This window comes from Podarcis filfolensis (genome assembly GCF_964270895.1).
Source record: "Podarcis filfolensis genome assembly, chromosome: 3".
Classification (NCBI taxonomy): domain Eukaryota; kingdom Metazoa; phylum Chordata; class Lepidosauria; order Squamata; family Lacertidae; genus Podarcis; species Podarcis filfolensis.
The window spans coordinates 77406227-77423140 of NC_139606.1; the positions used below are offsets into that span (position 1 = coordinate 77406227).

The 16914-nt window shown below is 44.1% G+C and overlaps 1 protein-coding gene across 1 annotated transcript in view; it reads left to right on the forward strand.

The window, feature by feature from the left end:
- Positions 1–6040: 6040 nt before the first annotated feature.
- The window catches only part of RYR2 (ryanodine receptor 2), a 246664-nt gene continuing 235790 nt past the window's right edge, over positions 6041–16914 (forward strand). The window contains 1 exon segment of the mRNA XM_083606142.1: positions 6041–6502. Within this exon segment, the coding sequence (XP_083462268.1) occupies positions 6455–6502 (48 nt within the window). The 5' untranslated portion in view covers positions 6041–6454.

Consider the following 16914-nt stretch of genomic DNA (forward strand, 5'->3'; position numbering starts at 1 on the left):
TGACAGGACTCTAGCACTCTCCCGCCCCGGCCCTGCTCCCACGGTGGAATCTACCTCTTCCCGAATCTGAGCGACTATCTGCAAAAAGCTTTGCAAAATCATTGCAGGAGATCATGTGGCCCGTACTGGGCCCCGATGTAGCAGGTGGTTCTGCTAAATTGCGAACCACCTGAAAGAGTCTCCTGCTGCTGTTTTCCGCAGATGGAATAGAGGCGGTGAAGAAAGTCTTCTTCACTGTCGCTATCACCACTTGGTAGGCTCGACATTGAGCTCTAACCCATGTCTGGTCAGCTTCAGAATGAGTTATCCGCCACCGGATAATAATAACTTTATTATTTTGTATATTGCTACCAAAGTGACGAATAAACTTACAGTATTACAATGGGTCAAAATTATGGATTCCAACTAACATTTTTAGAAATTCATACCAGAATTTCTGGAATTTTCATAAAACAAGTCTTCTGTCATCAAAACTTTGATGTCCTTTACTATGATATGTGGGTGTGACACAATGGGAACGTCTGCCAGAGGCGGAATCCTTAAAATGCGCATACTTCATAAAAGATTTATTTTTAATTTTGATCTTACTGTTCTTTGCAGAAATCTCAGCAGTCAGAAGTTACACAACTACATTCTATCTAGAACCTATTTAGCTGAGCCCCAAGGTCTGCATACTTTATCGAGTTTATAAACTTTTAATGTTACCAAAAATTTAAAACTTTATATTGAGAATACTAAGCATAGATGGATTTTCAAGGCATTAGTCAATGGCACATAGGAAAAAATATTAAACTGAATCCAATGATCAAATAGGAAAGGGTCAGCCTTATACTGTACTACAAATGATAAACTTTTATTTCATTCTACTTCTATGAAGCCGCTAAGACTGCAATCCAATACAGCAAGTATAGGGAGCCTTTGGCTAGCTAAATGTTGCTGAACTACAGTTGCCATCATCCTTGACCACTGGCCATGCTTACTAGGGTTGATGGGAGTTGTAGTTCAGCAACATTGGGAGAACCAAAGGTTCCCCCACTCCTGCTATACAGTATGCACCTAACTGGAACTCCTATTTAGCATAATAGGAATCATTAAAAAGGTAAAGGTACCCCTGCCCGTACGGGCCAGTCTTGACAGACTCTAGGGTTGTGCGCTCATCTCACTCTAGAGGCCGGGAGCCAGCGCTGTCCGCAGACACTTCCGGGTCACGTGGCCAGCGTGACGAAGCTGCTCTGGCGAGCCAGCACCAGCACAGCACACGGAAACGCCGTTTACCTTCCCGCTATAAAGTGGTACCTATTTATCTACTTGCACTTTGACATGCTTTCGAACTGCTAGGTGGGCAGGAGCTGGGACCGAACGACGGGAGCTCACCCCGCCGCGGGGATTCAAACTGCCGACCATGCGATCGGCAAGTCCTTGGCACTGAGGTTTTACCCACAGCGCCACCCGCGTCCCATATAGGAATCATTACTCATGCACAATTGAGGGGGACGGAGCCATACGCCAGGTGCACATGATGTCCGCATACCCTGTGACGTGCTCAGCAGGACTTACTCTTAAGTAAACATGCACAGAATTGTGCTACAAATATTTCTGTGTAACAAAAAATTGCATCATCAGTAAAGTAAATATAATTTCCTTTAGAATGGAAAACTAATGATTTTAGTGGGAGTTTTGGGTTTGTAAAAATAAAAATAAAAAAACAGAAGCTTCATATGTAAAACAGCTGATGGAAAAACAGAGAGGCTGATAATGTGATTGAAATGCTGCTGTTCATTAAATAAATGTGTTCTTATTCATGTGAGTACCGTTTAATAGGTCTGGCAGATTCTGAAAGAGCATGATCACAGTCCACAAACATCAGATAATTTTAGAGAACCCTCTTGAAGACTGACAAAACTCCCATTCAGTTAAATGATAGTGGGACTTGGTTTGGGTAGTGCTACAAATTTGTGGGTTTTACATTTGCCCACTTATCTGTATCAAGCTCACTGGAAGGACAGATCGTGAAGCTGAGGCTCCAATACTTTGGCCACCTCATGAGAAGACTCCCTGGAAAAGACCCTGATGTTGGGAAAGATGGAGGGCACAAGGAGAAGGGGACGACAGAGGACGAGATGGTTGGACAGTGTTCTCGAAGCTACCAGCATGAGTTTGACCAAACTGCGGGAGGCAGTGGAAGACAGGAGTGCCTGGCGTGCTCTGGTCCATGGGGTCACGAAGAGTTAGACAAGACTAAATGACTAAACAACAACAACAATCTGTATCAAAGATAAAACAATTTACATTTCAAGTAGGAAAAGGATGCATCACAATCCTAAACACTCCATGGTAACTGTGTTTGGTCTGTTGCAACAACAACAACAACAACGAGTATTGTGGTACCTAACTAATTTATTTTGGCATAATTTTTTGTGGAAGTCCGTTTCATCCAGATGCATCTTATGAAGTAGTCTGAGGTCCAGAAAATCTTATGCTGTAACAAATTTCCTAGCTCCATAGCCTTACACATTCAATTCCAGAACAAGTTACTTGGAGGCAAGCCCTGATTCTAGTACATATATTGCACTGGCAGCTGGGGAAGAAAAACTGCATGAATACTGTCCCATGTGGAAAGCCTTTTGTGTGAAGTGGTTTCCAGGTAATTCAGGCAATTTTTGCCACATACACACGGACCCTTCCTTGTGGTAAGAGTTGAAAAAGGCCTTATATAAGCTTCATTAATTTCAGCTGAACTAAGTGCTATTTAAGTGCCTAAGGATGCACTGCAGCTTAATGGAATAAATCATTTTTTTCTCAAGGGGGAAGCCAAAGACTGTGCTGTTATGGCTAAAGCAGGATCCTAAGTCTGCCAAGTATGTCATAGCCTTCTGTGTTTGTCCTGTTTACCAGGAATAGACTTCTGAATCAACATGCATAGGATTGTGCTGCTACCACTGTAGGGTTTACATTTTCTGCAACCCTAATGGATACTAGTGGTCTCCCTTTCTGACCTGTCAGTGCTGCCCAAGAATAGCTGTTCCTAGATGTACAGGGGGAAGATGATGATAGCAAGTATAGTATCACTGCATAATTAAAGAAATGTGTGAACGAACTGGTTTCCTTAATTTAAATTAATAGGAAATCCATCAAAGATTGGGCTACTCCATTCAAACGTTGCTACTCCCACAGAGAATATATGGTTGAATCAGGGTGACTATGTTTGTCTGCATTCTAGCACTTTATTTTACTCCCACATCTCAATTGCTGGTTAGTTGTCTCATCTTAGCAGACAGCAACATTACATACTCACTGTGTTTCCTGTAGAAAATCCCCCGGAACCAATCAAGATTACTTCAGCCAAGAAGTGTAAAACGAAACCATTACACATAACTAAATTACACCTGATCTCCTACATCTCCTTCATATTTTATTTTTTAGTCAAATAGTTTAAAATAGCTGAAAATGAATCTGAGAAATGGGTGTAGGATAGCGATAGAAACAGCTGAAAATAAATACAGACAGTTTTTAAATAACAAGGTCTAAGCATGAAGTGCTGCTTGGATTTTACACCACAGCATATCCTATTGGTTTAATAGAATTGGTAACAAATGAAGAAATAAGTACTAAGGTCAGAATCAGCCTCCAGTGATTCCTTATAATTAATTTCCCATGAGAATTATAATGCCTCTCCCATCCCCCCAAACAAACAGAAATCTAATGAGATTAAAAGCAGTTAAATGTGTGGAACAGACAAAGATTCACATAGAGCAATAAAGGCACACAAGAGAATTAGGCATATATTGTTATAGCAAATTACGAGGTTGATAAAGAGCAAACACAAAAACAAGAAAAAAGCTAGATGTCTGAGCTCCAGTAAGCTGGCTTAAGATGTAAATGATAAACCCATGATTTGTCATTATGCACACAAATATTCCCAAGCCTTGGGCATACATGCCCAGTCCTCATATGAAGGAAAAGTAAAGGGGAAAAGATCAAGAGATTCCACTTTCACTTTTGAATCAAACTGTATAGAGTTTAATATCCTGGTTTGTTTTTAACTAACCACAGAACAAACCACAGCTGCTTGAAGTCAAACACATCATGGAAGTGATAAGTTTAAAACTGAAAGTAGAAACTTTTGAACTTGTATGTGTGAAGAAGGTGAATATATGCACATTATGTTAATTATATGACTTTAAAACAAACACAAACCCTCTTACTGCAGCAGCCATCTGGTTCATGACACGTTTCCAAGGTGTCTCTTGAGGCTGAACAGGTTGTCCATCCCTGACGTGAACTGATGATGTTTCACTGGTTTCAGCAGATGGACGTCTAATCCTTGCCCCCCAAATGCCCTTGAATGTGCAACATGAAACATAGCAGGTTTTACCCAGCACAGTTATGTACATACTTTCTCCGAAGCAAGTCCTGGTGATTTCAGTGGGCCTTAATTCCAGGTAAGTAGGTATAGGATTGCAGCCACATAATACTAATAGCATTTAGCAATTACATTTCAAGCAGCTCTGCAAATGTGGATAACACAAACATTCATTGTTCTGTTGAACTCTGCATAGCACTTTGTTGTAAATTCCTGCAGTTTCTGTTGACTGTGGATACAAGTTCAAGTTTACAAGTGGAGATATTGGACCAATTGTGGTGGAGAAGCAGAAGTGGAGACTGTGAACAACTGGCACCTGTTCTCTCAGACACTTAACTTCTGACACATGTTCATGCATGCTTGCATTCACATGTGTGTATGTTACATTGGACAGAAAAACAAATATGAATAATAGGTATAATTGATGGAGGGGGTGAGTGAGATCCTTTCTTTGGTCTCCCCACCCACTTCCTATTAATTCCTCCAGCCATCTGCTCTCCCCTGATTTAAGGGATGGAGAAACTTGTGTATCTCCAGATGTTCCTGGACTACAACTCTCACCATCTGCAAACCTTTGCTCCAGGACTGATGAGAGTTGGACTCCAACATCTGGCCACAGGTCCCACATCCATGTCCTATTTGGAATGGCGGTAGTGATTTCTACCACTTTTGAAAATTAGTAAATCTCAGAACAGAACTTCAGTTTCCTCTTATAGACAGGAGCCAGTGGGAGAAATTCCCCCAATGCATGTAGGTGTGTAATGCAATCTTTCTAGAGGTGTTGCAAACGGGTGTGTTGATACACTGGTATACAGAGGATATTTATATCAGCTTGCAGAGGCGGCTAAGTTACTGTGCCGCTTCCTGTGTTGCCTCCTTCATTCACAGACAAGTTAAGGACGGCGAGGGGGAGTGGCACAGCCCTGCAACGTCAGCCGGCCTGCGCCAAACGGGAAAGCGCTCTCTGTGTACACGTGTATGCAGCAAGTACTTGAGAAGGGCATTCTCCGCACAAAAAGCCGTTCCTGCAGGATGCACATCGGCTGTGACAAACAGCGTCGGGCAAGGAGGACGTCCTGCTTCCAGCACGCCCAAAAGGCGCGTGCACCCAGCACTGAATGTACATGACCATGCAGTCGGCGTGTACAACACCCCCTAGACTTCTTGAGACGGCTCTTCCCTCCCCTGCCTGGCAAGGTTCCCCGAAGAAGACCTTTTGTGCATTTAAGAGCGGCGTGCTCAGAAGCCAAGCAAACAACAGGCGGGCCCCACTGCAACCAGAGCAGCCTCTCCTGCTGGTTTTCTGCCTGCGGAAGACGCAGGCGCCCCGACAGAAGCGGGGAGCGCGGCAAAGCCTACCAGCCAGGCGTGCACGCGCGTGCATACACAGACATACATGCATCTGTCTCCTTTCCCCGCTAACTGGGCTTCCCTCGTTCTAACAAGCCCCGCTTGCCGCCTGCTTGTCCCTCTCGCTCGCTGCTGCTGCACGTCGACATGCAGCTCTTCTCTGCGCCGGGCGGGCCCGTCCTCCCCGCCTCCCCCGCGCACGGGCTGGAGGAGGGAGAGGCCGCGGGAACGCGCGCGCGCGCCCGCTCCTTGCTTGCTTGCCTGGCTGCGCGCGCGGGCCGCCAGAGGGCGGCGCTGCGCCTCAGGTTTCCTTTGCGGAGGGAGCCAGCCGGCTGCAGCATCACCTGCAGTAGCGGGGGAGCCGCCGAGGAGCTCCTCCCCCGCTGCCCCTGTTAATCACAGCTCCCCCCCCCCCTTCTCCCCTCCACGCACTCGCGCGGAAGGGAACTGAGGCTGAGCTGCCCATCTGCTGCAGAGAGAAAAGCGGCGCCCGGTCGTCAGAAGCGGCGCCGGCTGGGCTCCGGGCGGTCCCGTCTCACTTTCCTTTCCCCCCTCTCCAGCCCCAGCTCGGCGTGGGAGCCTCTTCTTGCTCAGTTGGCAGCCCTTCTCCCTCCTTCCCCCGCGGCAGTGCCGCCGCCTCCTGCTACTGCCGTCGCACCACCTGCCGACCCCGGGCAACGGAGGCAGCAGCAGCAGCAGCAGCGCCCGGGAGGCGAGCGAGAGCGGCGGCGGCGGAGCGCTATGGCTGAAGCGGGCGAAGGCGAGGACGAGATCCAGTTCCTGCGAACTGTAAGCGCCTCGCTTGCCTTGCCTTTCCCCCCTCACCTCAGGGCGGACGGCGGCGTATTGTTAGTGCTGCTGGCGGGCCGGGGAGGGGGCAGACTTGGCGTCCGACGGCGGGAGCCTCGTGGGGCTGCGACGGGGGCGGGGGGGGATGGTGGGGTCCGGCGGGCAGGAGGGAGGGAGGACCCACGGACAGGCGTTTCGCGAGTAGACAAGCTTTGCGTGACGGGCATCCCGAGTACCTGAGGGCGCCCCCTCCCCTCGCGCCTGTCTCGGAGGTGGGAGGGGGCTGTGGCGGGAACCGGGTGGAGGAGTTTCTCCCGCCTCACCTGTGCCTGGGCTGGGTGGGGGGTGTCGTCTCGGGGCAGTTTTTCAGCAAATAAACCTGCCGCAGCACCTGCGTTCTGCCGGGTGGGGTGTTTCGTGGGAAGTTTAATAAAGGAGAAGTCTGTGGGTTCTGGAATGAGGGATAGCCCCGGTTTTCTGCCCCCTTTCCTAGAAGAGGCTGAGGTGACGGCTCGGGTGGCCGTGGAAATGTGCCCCACCGACCTATGTGTGGGCCTGGCGGGGTGGCAAGCAGGGTGCTGTTCGGGGCGGACGGGGAGCAAGGTCCCCCCCCTCCCCGTGCTTACTCTGCGGTGACGAGGGAATGAGTCGTAGTCAGGCGCTTTTGGTGTGTTTGTCTCTTTCTTTTTCTCTCCCGCCCCCACTCACCCCTTGGGCTTGAGGAACCCTCCCCTTGGGTATGATCTACTGCTAGCAAGTGATCAGGGGCAGGTTATGGGGACTCCCGAGTGAACACCCTTCTCTCCCCCCCCCCTTGCCCTGCCCACACTCGTTCCTCCCTCCCTCTGATCTGGTTCTGGGTACTGCAGATATGCCACCAAGCAACGTTGCTCAGCCAGAAAGCTGCAACAGTATTATTTCCTGGCAAAAGCAAGCGAGAGGGGCGGGCAGGCGGGAGGGAGGGAGGGATGGTCTGGAGAGGCATCCAGCTCTTGTCTCTGAAGAATTGTTAGTGATCATGTGTTGGTGGCAGCAGCCCATGTTCTTAAATTGAAAGCATTTCAAACTGCTGAACCATTACTTTCCTGTATATGGTCTTGGGTTAAGACTGCAGTTATGGGTTGTTGTTTTTTGGGTGGGGGAATAGGTCTCTGGATAATAACTGTTTTTGCTAAGATGTCCCAAGTGATTTTTAGGCACACAAGCCTAAGCAGGGTTTTTGCAAGTAGATGCTTTGGCAATTGCATTTATATAGTTTTGGGAATAACCTGATTTAGTACTGGATATTTACAGACACTGGAAAGGGTGTGATGTTGCGATGTTGCATTGGTTTCATTTTTATATAATCTGGTTGGTATTGAAAACAGTGGCATGCGCGAAACTCTGAAAAATAAGGAGAAACAACCCATGTTACTGATATTATGTTCTGGCTCTCACAATGTTACAGAAATTAGAGGTGCTGATTTGGAATTTTTTGTTTTGCTATATCCTCATTGGGGGATTCCTTGCACGCCTGTTCTGTAAATGAATATTTATGTTCCAGCACCATCAGTTTAGTTATTATGAATGTTGACGGTGCAAAAATAAAACAAGAAACTTTTTGTTTTCTAAACATGTCTGTTTATAAGATACTTGATGAAAGCTTGGTAATCAAAAACAAATAAAGGATTTTCGTAGGGGATGCTGTTTTATTTCCCCCTGTTCTCATTGGCCCAAATATTCTGGAAGGCTTATGCAATTACAGGTTTGTTGCAGGTTTAAACCTGAGTGAAAACCGTGGAGTTGAATACTTAACAGGGAGAAACTAGTAACGTGCATGCTTATGTCTATGGACATATAAAGTAATGTTCAAGCAACAGCACTCAACAGCAAAAGCGCATTACGTAAAACCACTCTTCTGGTTATATGTGTTGAGCTGGAACTAAAGATCTGGAAATCCCAGCCAGGGATTATCTTTTTAAAATCCTCAGAATGTTTCATTGGTAACATTAATGACCTTCAAAGGGACAAATACAAGCAGTAGGAAGATTTTAATGTAGGATTCCCAGAGGCCTGGGTAAAATGTGAATTCCTAATAGAAAACGAGGGCTCCCTTTGTTCCCTTCTTTAATCTCACCATTTATTTGTTTGTGCCATGGATCAGTTTAACTACAGCACGAAAATAACACATTTGTTGTGCCATGATGCTCTAGTAGTATTAAAATGGCACGTAGCAGCACTGCAATGGCATAAACACATTTTCCTATGACGTAGATCCTATTGTATAATTTTTCAAGCTGTTCCAGATGCATTTTTTTTATACCTTCAGCATAGTTATGGTTAATGATCCTGGGTTTAAATGCCATCTCACCTGTTGATTCACTGTGTGGCTTTGGATGTGTCCCAAACTGCAGTCTCTTCTTTGCAGTCACCCTGGAAGAAGACGGGTGGAGCTTGCAGGCCTAGGGGTGGCAATGGCTTGTTCTTGTGATGCTAAAGCGTGGATCAAGCATTACATCAAAACATGTCAGTGATAAGGAGTTTCCAGAATATTTGAATCTCATTTTTTGGTGGGGAGGGGGGATTTTGAGGAGAGCTTCTCCAAAAATCTCCAGGGAAAATACCTGGAATCAGTGGTTCTCAAACTCTCTGCCCCTCATGATCACTTGAAAATGGCTGAGAGTCTTGGTGGACCACTTAATGATTTTTTTTCTGCCTGTCATAGCAATTGTAGTTCCATAGAAACCAGTGTGTAATACAATATAAATAATAAATAAAACAAAATTGGGAACAAAATTAGGAATCAGTATGAATATTCTGTGTGATGGATGTGCCCATCTTCATGGAATACTGGAATGAAAGTTGTGGGCCACTGGTGGCCCATGGATAAGAGTTTGGGAATCCCTGCCCTAAATGGATGGAAATCTCAACAATCTTAACAAGCTCATTGAACTACTTAGCAGACAAAACTAAAAAGTACACCCTGCTAATCTTCTGTTCTGTATAAACATATCTGGAGGGTTATCTGGAGAGCCTGACATATTTGGACTGAAACATTTGAGGGGGAAATTCAGAAAACCCTCCATGTCAAAAGGATAAAATGGTGTCATGATGTAACAGGTCATACATGGGATGTTTATATTCCTATATCATTGAGCATATGCCCTGTATTTTGCTTATGATTCTAAACTATCATTTGTGAATAAATCTTACGAATAAAAATGTGTTAGCTTGAGTTGCAGTGAAATTGTTCTAATTTAGATCATTGTAATTTATATTTTATAGGACTAGCATTTTTAGAATGTTTTGAAATGACTGAGGCTACAAGATTATATAGAAGTGAATTCTATTAAAATAAATGGGACAATCTATTAAGCAATAACACCTCCTTCCTAAGCATGCTTTTTCTATACTCTTTTCTCTACATTATAAACATTTCTACTCATACGTTTTGGGGGTTTTTTTTAGTGTGCTTGCTTGGTATGTTTTGAACAAGATTGCAGGAAGCCATGTCTTATATAAACTGGCTGCGTGAATTTTATAAAAATGTGTTCTCTCATTCTTAAAGCAGAGGCTTTTCCATTTTTGACTTGTTTTGGGAACATGATTCGAATGGCTATATCTGTATGGAATTTTCTTTATGCTTAGACATTGTAAATTTCCATTCATCAGTAAGGTGTCACTTGGAGGCTGCAATCCTGGAGCCCATTGAATTTAGTGGAGTTTGCTTCTGAGTTGACGTATATAGAAGTGCACTATATACTGTATTCCTTTTAATTTGTTGAATAGCTGAGTTTCTTTTGTTAATGGGAGTACAGGGGAGGGAAATGATACTCTAGCCCCCACAGCATCCAGAGATTTGCTTTCTCATAGCAGATGCAGGATTCACATCTAGTATACTTATACAAAACAACAACAAAACCCCTTCCTCAACTAATAAAAAGCAGCCAATGTCCTCCAATAATTCAGTGTAAGGTTTATGTTGCCTTCCATTTTGTAAAATTAGTGGTATATATTTCTATTGGTATGAGGTAGTGAGGTTCTGCTACATATGAAAAGCTGCCTACAGGCTAATTTACAAGCAAAGCTTGTGCTTGCGGGTACTTATTATTCTCTAAATGTAACCTTCTGGAAAATACTGCACAAATCTTTGGAAAGACCCTCAAGCTGCCAATATAGTGTGCCCTTTACTGTGACACTGCTGAAGGGATTATCTATGTGGTTTATCTGATGATCTCCTAGTACAGCAATGCTGGAGAAAGTGAACTGTGCGTGCCTCCTAAGGTGCATTTTACTTTTATTCCGGCCATGTGAAAGATAAAACTAAATTGTTTCTTTGTATATTGCTGAAGTTTAAATATCAGACTGTAGCCCAGAGAGTTGGGTTATCTTAAACTTTTATTGATGTAAAAATGTAAAATAACTGGGTTTGCCACTTGGTAAATAGTGTGTCCAACTTAGCTTGTAGAAAATAAAACATGTATGTCATTAGCTGAAACACTGCTATGACCTCATAGAACCCTTATTTATTTATTTCTGCTTGTGTAAGAATTTGAGAATTAAGGTTCATTAAAAAGCAAAACAAAAACACCTTCTAGCTGTGTTAGCCTTAACCTTCATCCAGTTTTCTGGGGTGAAAAACTTTTCATACAGGTATACCTAGAAGTTAGTCCTTCTAGTACATTGTCACAAATTGTCACTTCTACTATGTCCCCAGATTTTAGCCAGTTGCCACTTACCATCTTCCTTCTGGAACCCAAAAACCTGAGGAATAATGTGCTGCAGAAATGCATTGATTTTTGCATTGGGATGTGTTTATTACTCCCAGCAGTCCATGGAGGAGTATGTCTTAGTTCACAGTATTTTCATAATATGTTTTATTTAAAATATAGTTTTGGTTGTTTGTAATTGTTTGTATCTGAAAATAAAATTCATGGCTTATTCAAGGAACAGATATTGTGTTGGTGGGTTGTTGAAGAAACAATGGTGCTGATGGCCAGCCATTAGCCCCTCAATGGAAATCATCAACCAGCCGCAAGGCTCTGCCAGGCCCAGTGAGGTTGCCAGGGTAACAGAGAGATGTGATGCCACCACAGGAAGAGAGGATGTCCTCTTACAACAGAGGTTTTGGGAGCAAGGGTTTGTGGAAAGAAGGAGCAGGAAGTGGGTAGAACCCCATGTGGGGACTGAAGGGCAGCCCACATACTGGCTGGCTGGAGAAGCTGTTACAGAGATATACAGACGGGGATGATGCTTAGGATGTCTCCAAATCCAGTGCTGCACTGCTGGGGAGGACAAGTCCTTCTCGGGATGTAAACTCTGCCTTCATAATAAAGGTAAAGGACCCCTGACAGTTAAGTCCAGTTGTGAATGACTCTGGGGTTGTGGCGCTCATCTTGCTTTACTGGCTGAGGGAGCCGGCGTTTGTCTGCAGACAGTTTTTCCGGGTCATGTGGCCAGCATGACTAAGCCGCTTCTGGCGAAACCAGAGGAGCAAACGGAAATGCTGTTTACCTTCCCACTGGAGCAGTACCTATTTATCTACTTGCACTTGGACGTGCTTTCAAACTGCTAGGTTGGCAGGAGTTGGGACCGAACAATGGGAACTCACCCCGTTGCGGGGATTCGAACCGCCAACCTTCCGATCGGCAAGCTCAAGGCTCAGTAGTTTACACCACAGCGCCACCCGCGTCCCTTCCCTTCATAATACTCTGGTGTAAATATGTGAGAATAAACCATATTTCTAAGACACTGCATACTCTGCTGCGCCTCATTTTCCCCCAAGGGAACACAAACTCTGGTTAAGTGCCAAGACCCCTGGAATCTCTTGCTACTGCTTGGCAGATATTGGGGAGGCCTGTAGCAATGTAATGTAATTGAGAAAAGACATGACAGACTACAGCTGCAATATTGGGGTGGGGAAATGAAATACAGTCATACCTCGGGATAAATATGCTTCAGGATAAGTATTTTCGGGTTGCGCTCCGCGGTGACCTGAAAGTAACGGAGCTCGTTACTTCCGGGTTTCGCCACTCGCGCATGCGCAGACGCTCAAAATGACATCACGCGCATGCACAGAAGCAGCGAAACGCGACCCGCAGACGTGCATTCGGGTCTTACGTTCTATTCAGGATGCGAATAGGGCTCCGGAACGGATCCCGTTCACATCCCGAGGTACCACTGTATTCAGATAAATTGTATTGAGACTGAATGTGGAATACATAACAGAAGCCAATGGTGTCTCTTCCTATAGTTGAGAAGGTGATGTAGGTTGCTGAGGGAGATCCCTGGAAGTTGGGCAGGGATGCCTTCCAGAAGCAGATACCATTGATGTCGTCTCTGCCTGATTTTGGAGGATCCCCCTACCCTTTCACAATAGCTCACTGCATTCAGCAGTGTCCCTGACCTTCAGTGAAGTCTCCACGATTTCTTTCTACTTCTCAAAACTGCCCTCAACATTTTGGCCAATGGGTAATAGTTCCCAGTACTTTTTTTGGCCTGACATCATCACCCAGGTGTGATTTTGTGGATTTTTTTTTTCCTTTTAAGTTTTCTATTTTATTAGACTTTGTGACTTTTTTTGGACATTCAAAGCAGTGCCATTCCCAATCAGCCCTTCTCCCTGTATATTATCATTCCCACAAGAGATTTCTCTGTGAATTTGTAGGGGAAAACTACTGCCAGCATATAGCACCTTCTGTGCCGGATGCCAATTTGCTGCTGAGCCAAGCTCAGGGATTGGGTACTAACATATGCCAGAGGAATAGGTTACTTGAGAGGCAGCCTTTACCCATCTATATCAAGTAGGAGAGGCCCTAGACAAGGCTTCCTCAACCTCGGCCCTCCAGGTGTTTTTGAGACTACAATTCCCATCATCCCTGACCACTGGTCCTGCTAGCTAGGGATCATGGGAGTTGTAGGCCAAAAACATCTGGAGGGTTGAGGTTGAGGAAGCCTGCCCTAGACTATTAGAAGTCTGCTCTACAGTAACTCCGAGCAGGGACCTTACTATGGCTGCCCCTGTTTAGTGAAACAGCATCTCTGTCGAGATAGGACTGGTGCTCACCATTTATACTTTCCAGGCAGAATTGAAGACCTTGTTTCTGCAAGCTCTCTCAGCCAGGTTTCCTTTGGTGGTATTTTGCACTGTTTTTAAACCTATTTTATGTTCTCTCTTTTTTTTTTTACTTCTTTAAAGCTATTTGTAATTGTCTTTATGTAAATTGCCATGAGGCTGGTATGAAAGATGATTCATAAATTAATAAAATAATGATGTTTATATTTTTGAGCACTAAATTTTTATTCATTTGTTTTGTAGACCTTCCTTGCTTCATCAATTAAACAAGCATGGTAGCTAATTCCCTATATTTATGTATTTATACTGTTTCTTCAGTCACTTTAAAATATTACTGGTGGGGATGATGAATCCCAGTAGGCTAGATTTCACTAAATGCCCATATCATTGTGATACATTTTGTGTACTTTAAAAAGTTTATTATAACTATTACTGATTGGAGAAGAACTACACGGCATATAGGTGGGAAGATTTATGTTCCCTGGTGATTAGAGGCATCTCTGTTTGTAAACTCTCTAATCCTGTATGATAATACGGTTAATACTGCATGTAATTTTCAAATCTTCAGGAACTGACAGGGAAGATTTATTGCTGGTGTACATGTTTGTTTGTGCAAGAAAGCTTTTCACTTTTTGGTTTACAAGTGCAAGTAGTCTAGAGGTGACTTCTTTTAAGTGGAGCAATGATGGGAGTTTGAGGTTAAAAACAATTCCTTTTCAGGAACTGGATCTACTTGTGTTCAAATAATATGGGGAGGGGGAGCCATGCTGTCTTTCTGGAATGATAGGGCAGTATGGGTGCAGCCACCAATTACAAATTCAGTGAAGATCAGCTGAGGATCCTTTGCCAGGAAGCATCCAATCCACCAACATCTTGGCTGGAAGGGAAAGAAAAATCAGCTGCTTCAGGAGTGTATTCCTTCCTCAAACTCCAGAGCCTAGGAACTACCAGGGAGGATAACAATTAAGGGTTTCAAAGTTCATTGTAAGAGGAAACTTAAATGTTGATACTGTAATTAAAGGGAATGAAAGGAAAATAAGAACCATCTTAAGTATAGCATTCATTTGTGCTTTTCTATAAATAGCTGTTGTTTACAGGCAAATAACTGATTTCTTTGAGGTCAGTCTGTTGTTCTTTAATGATCTACTTCCATGTTCACAGAAGTGGTGGTTAATGTTTCAGTGAAACACTTGCAGCAGCCGTTGTTCAGCTGGTGTGTTTAACATTTAATAAGTTTCAAAAAACCTATTGCTTTGAATCATAGAATCATAGAGTTGGAAGAGACCACAAGGGCCATCGAGTCCAACCCCCTGCCAAGCAGGAAACACCATCAGAGCACTCCTATAGAAATCCTATAGAAATCCCTTGATCAGGACTTATTTTATGATTTATGGTAGCTCATATTGAAAGGAAGCCAACATTACAGTTCTTGTTAAGGATGAACTTCATGATATTCTGGTGGATTAAAGGTATTCAACAGTGCAGTTTTATGCATTTTTGCTTACAAGTAAGTTCCCTGATGTTCAAAGCCACTTCCCTCCTAGTGCATTGGATTGCAGATAATGGATGGCTTTCAAACAGAATTTCGGTGTGGAATCACCATGCTTCATTTGCTCACATGTCACAAGTGTTCCACATGATGCCATCCATTTGTAATCCTCTCGTGTTTTCTTAGTACTGCTTCCTTCATTTTTCTTACCACAGCAAATCCAACTTTTCTGAGGTCAGAGTTGCATAATCTCCATATGTGTAGAAAGTCTTAGCGCTAGTCTTCTGCCTTTTTTAGGTGGCGTGATTTGGTAGGACAACCTATTACAGATCAGTACACATTTACAGTGAGCACCATTTTATAACCATATTTTTTAATTTTAAACCCCCCCCCCCCAAATACCTTTGTGGCTATGTTTTATCAAATTTTTAGAAAAATAGTGCTATCATGTAATTTTTCAAAAAATACTAGGTATTTCAAAACAGCTACTTTTTGTGGGATGAGTGGTCCTTGTGCATGCAAACTTTTTGCAGCATTCACCTGACATGGCTGGCCTCAAAATGCCATGCTGCATTCCTTCCCCTCCACATTTAATCTAGATTTACCTTTTCCAGGAAAAATCCAGTAAGTAAAAACCCCCTGCAACTGTTTGCAATATCTGTTTGAAAACACCCAAACAAAAATCCCCTTCTCAGTTGCCAAATTTGACGCTATTATTATTCCATGAGGCATCCCAAAGTGATTTCCAACATACAGGCATGATGCAAAGTTGCATATATGTTGTTGGCATCCATCTGTCTTGAGAGACAATGGAAGAATAAAGTCAAACCACTGGAGAGTTACAGTGCCTGCTGTGGCTGTAGAGACCAATATGGGAGAGACATGTTTTATTGCAGCTGGGGCAGATGAAGGCATCCAGTTTTGCTACTACATGTGCACCATAGTGGTCCCCCCCCTCTGCTCCTCCCAGTGGTCATTTCTCCTCTGGTCACTGCTGTTGATGTACAGATTGACTGTTTCCAGGCACTGTTGTTGTTGCTTCCCATGAGGAAACCTGAAATGATTTACAACATACATACATGATACAGAGTTGTAGATATTAAAACAGTTTAAAACAACAACAGTACATACACAAATCTGCTGGTATCATAATGCCATTATACAATTTGGAATGCTGTGTTCAGTTTTGGTTGCCTCACCTCAAAACGGACGTTGTAGAGTTGGGAAAGGTTCAGTAGATGTCAACCAAAATGATCAGCAGGATAGAACAAGTCCCCTATGAAGAAAGATCACAGCATTTGGGGCAAGTAAGAGGTGACACGATAGAAGTTCATAGAATTATGCATTGCATGGAGAAAGTGCATAAGAGAAGATAACACCAGAAGAAGCGGGCAGCCAATGAAGTTGGATGTTGGCAGATTTGGGACAGGTAAAAATAAGCACTTGTTCACACAACACATAGTTAAACTATGGAACTCAATCCCAATGGCGTGATGGCAACCAACTTGGATGACTGAGCTGGAGAGATCCGTTGGTAGAGCATGGGACTCTTAATCTCAGGGTCACGTGTTTGAGCCCCATGTTGGGCAAAAGATTCTTGCATTGCAGGGGGTTGGATTAGATGACCCTTGTGGTCCCTTACAACTCTACAATTCTGTGATTTTGTGAAAAGCGGATTAGACAAATTCATGGAGGATAAAGTTATTAATGGCTACTGGCCATGATGGCTATGTTCTACCTCGACGTAGAGGTAGGGAATGCCAGGGCAGGGAGAGCACTCTTGTGCTTGAGTCCTGCTTGTGGGTCTCCCACCTGGTTGCCCCCTGTGAGATCAGGGTGCTGGACCATTGGCCTGATCCAGCAGGCTTT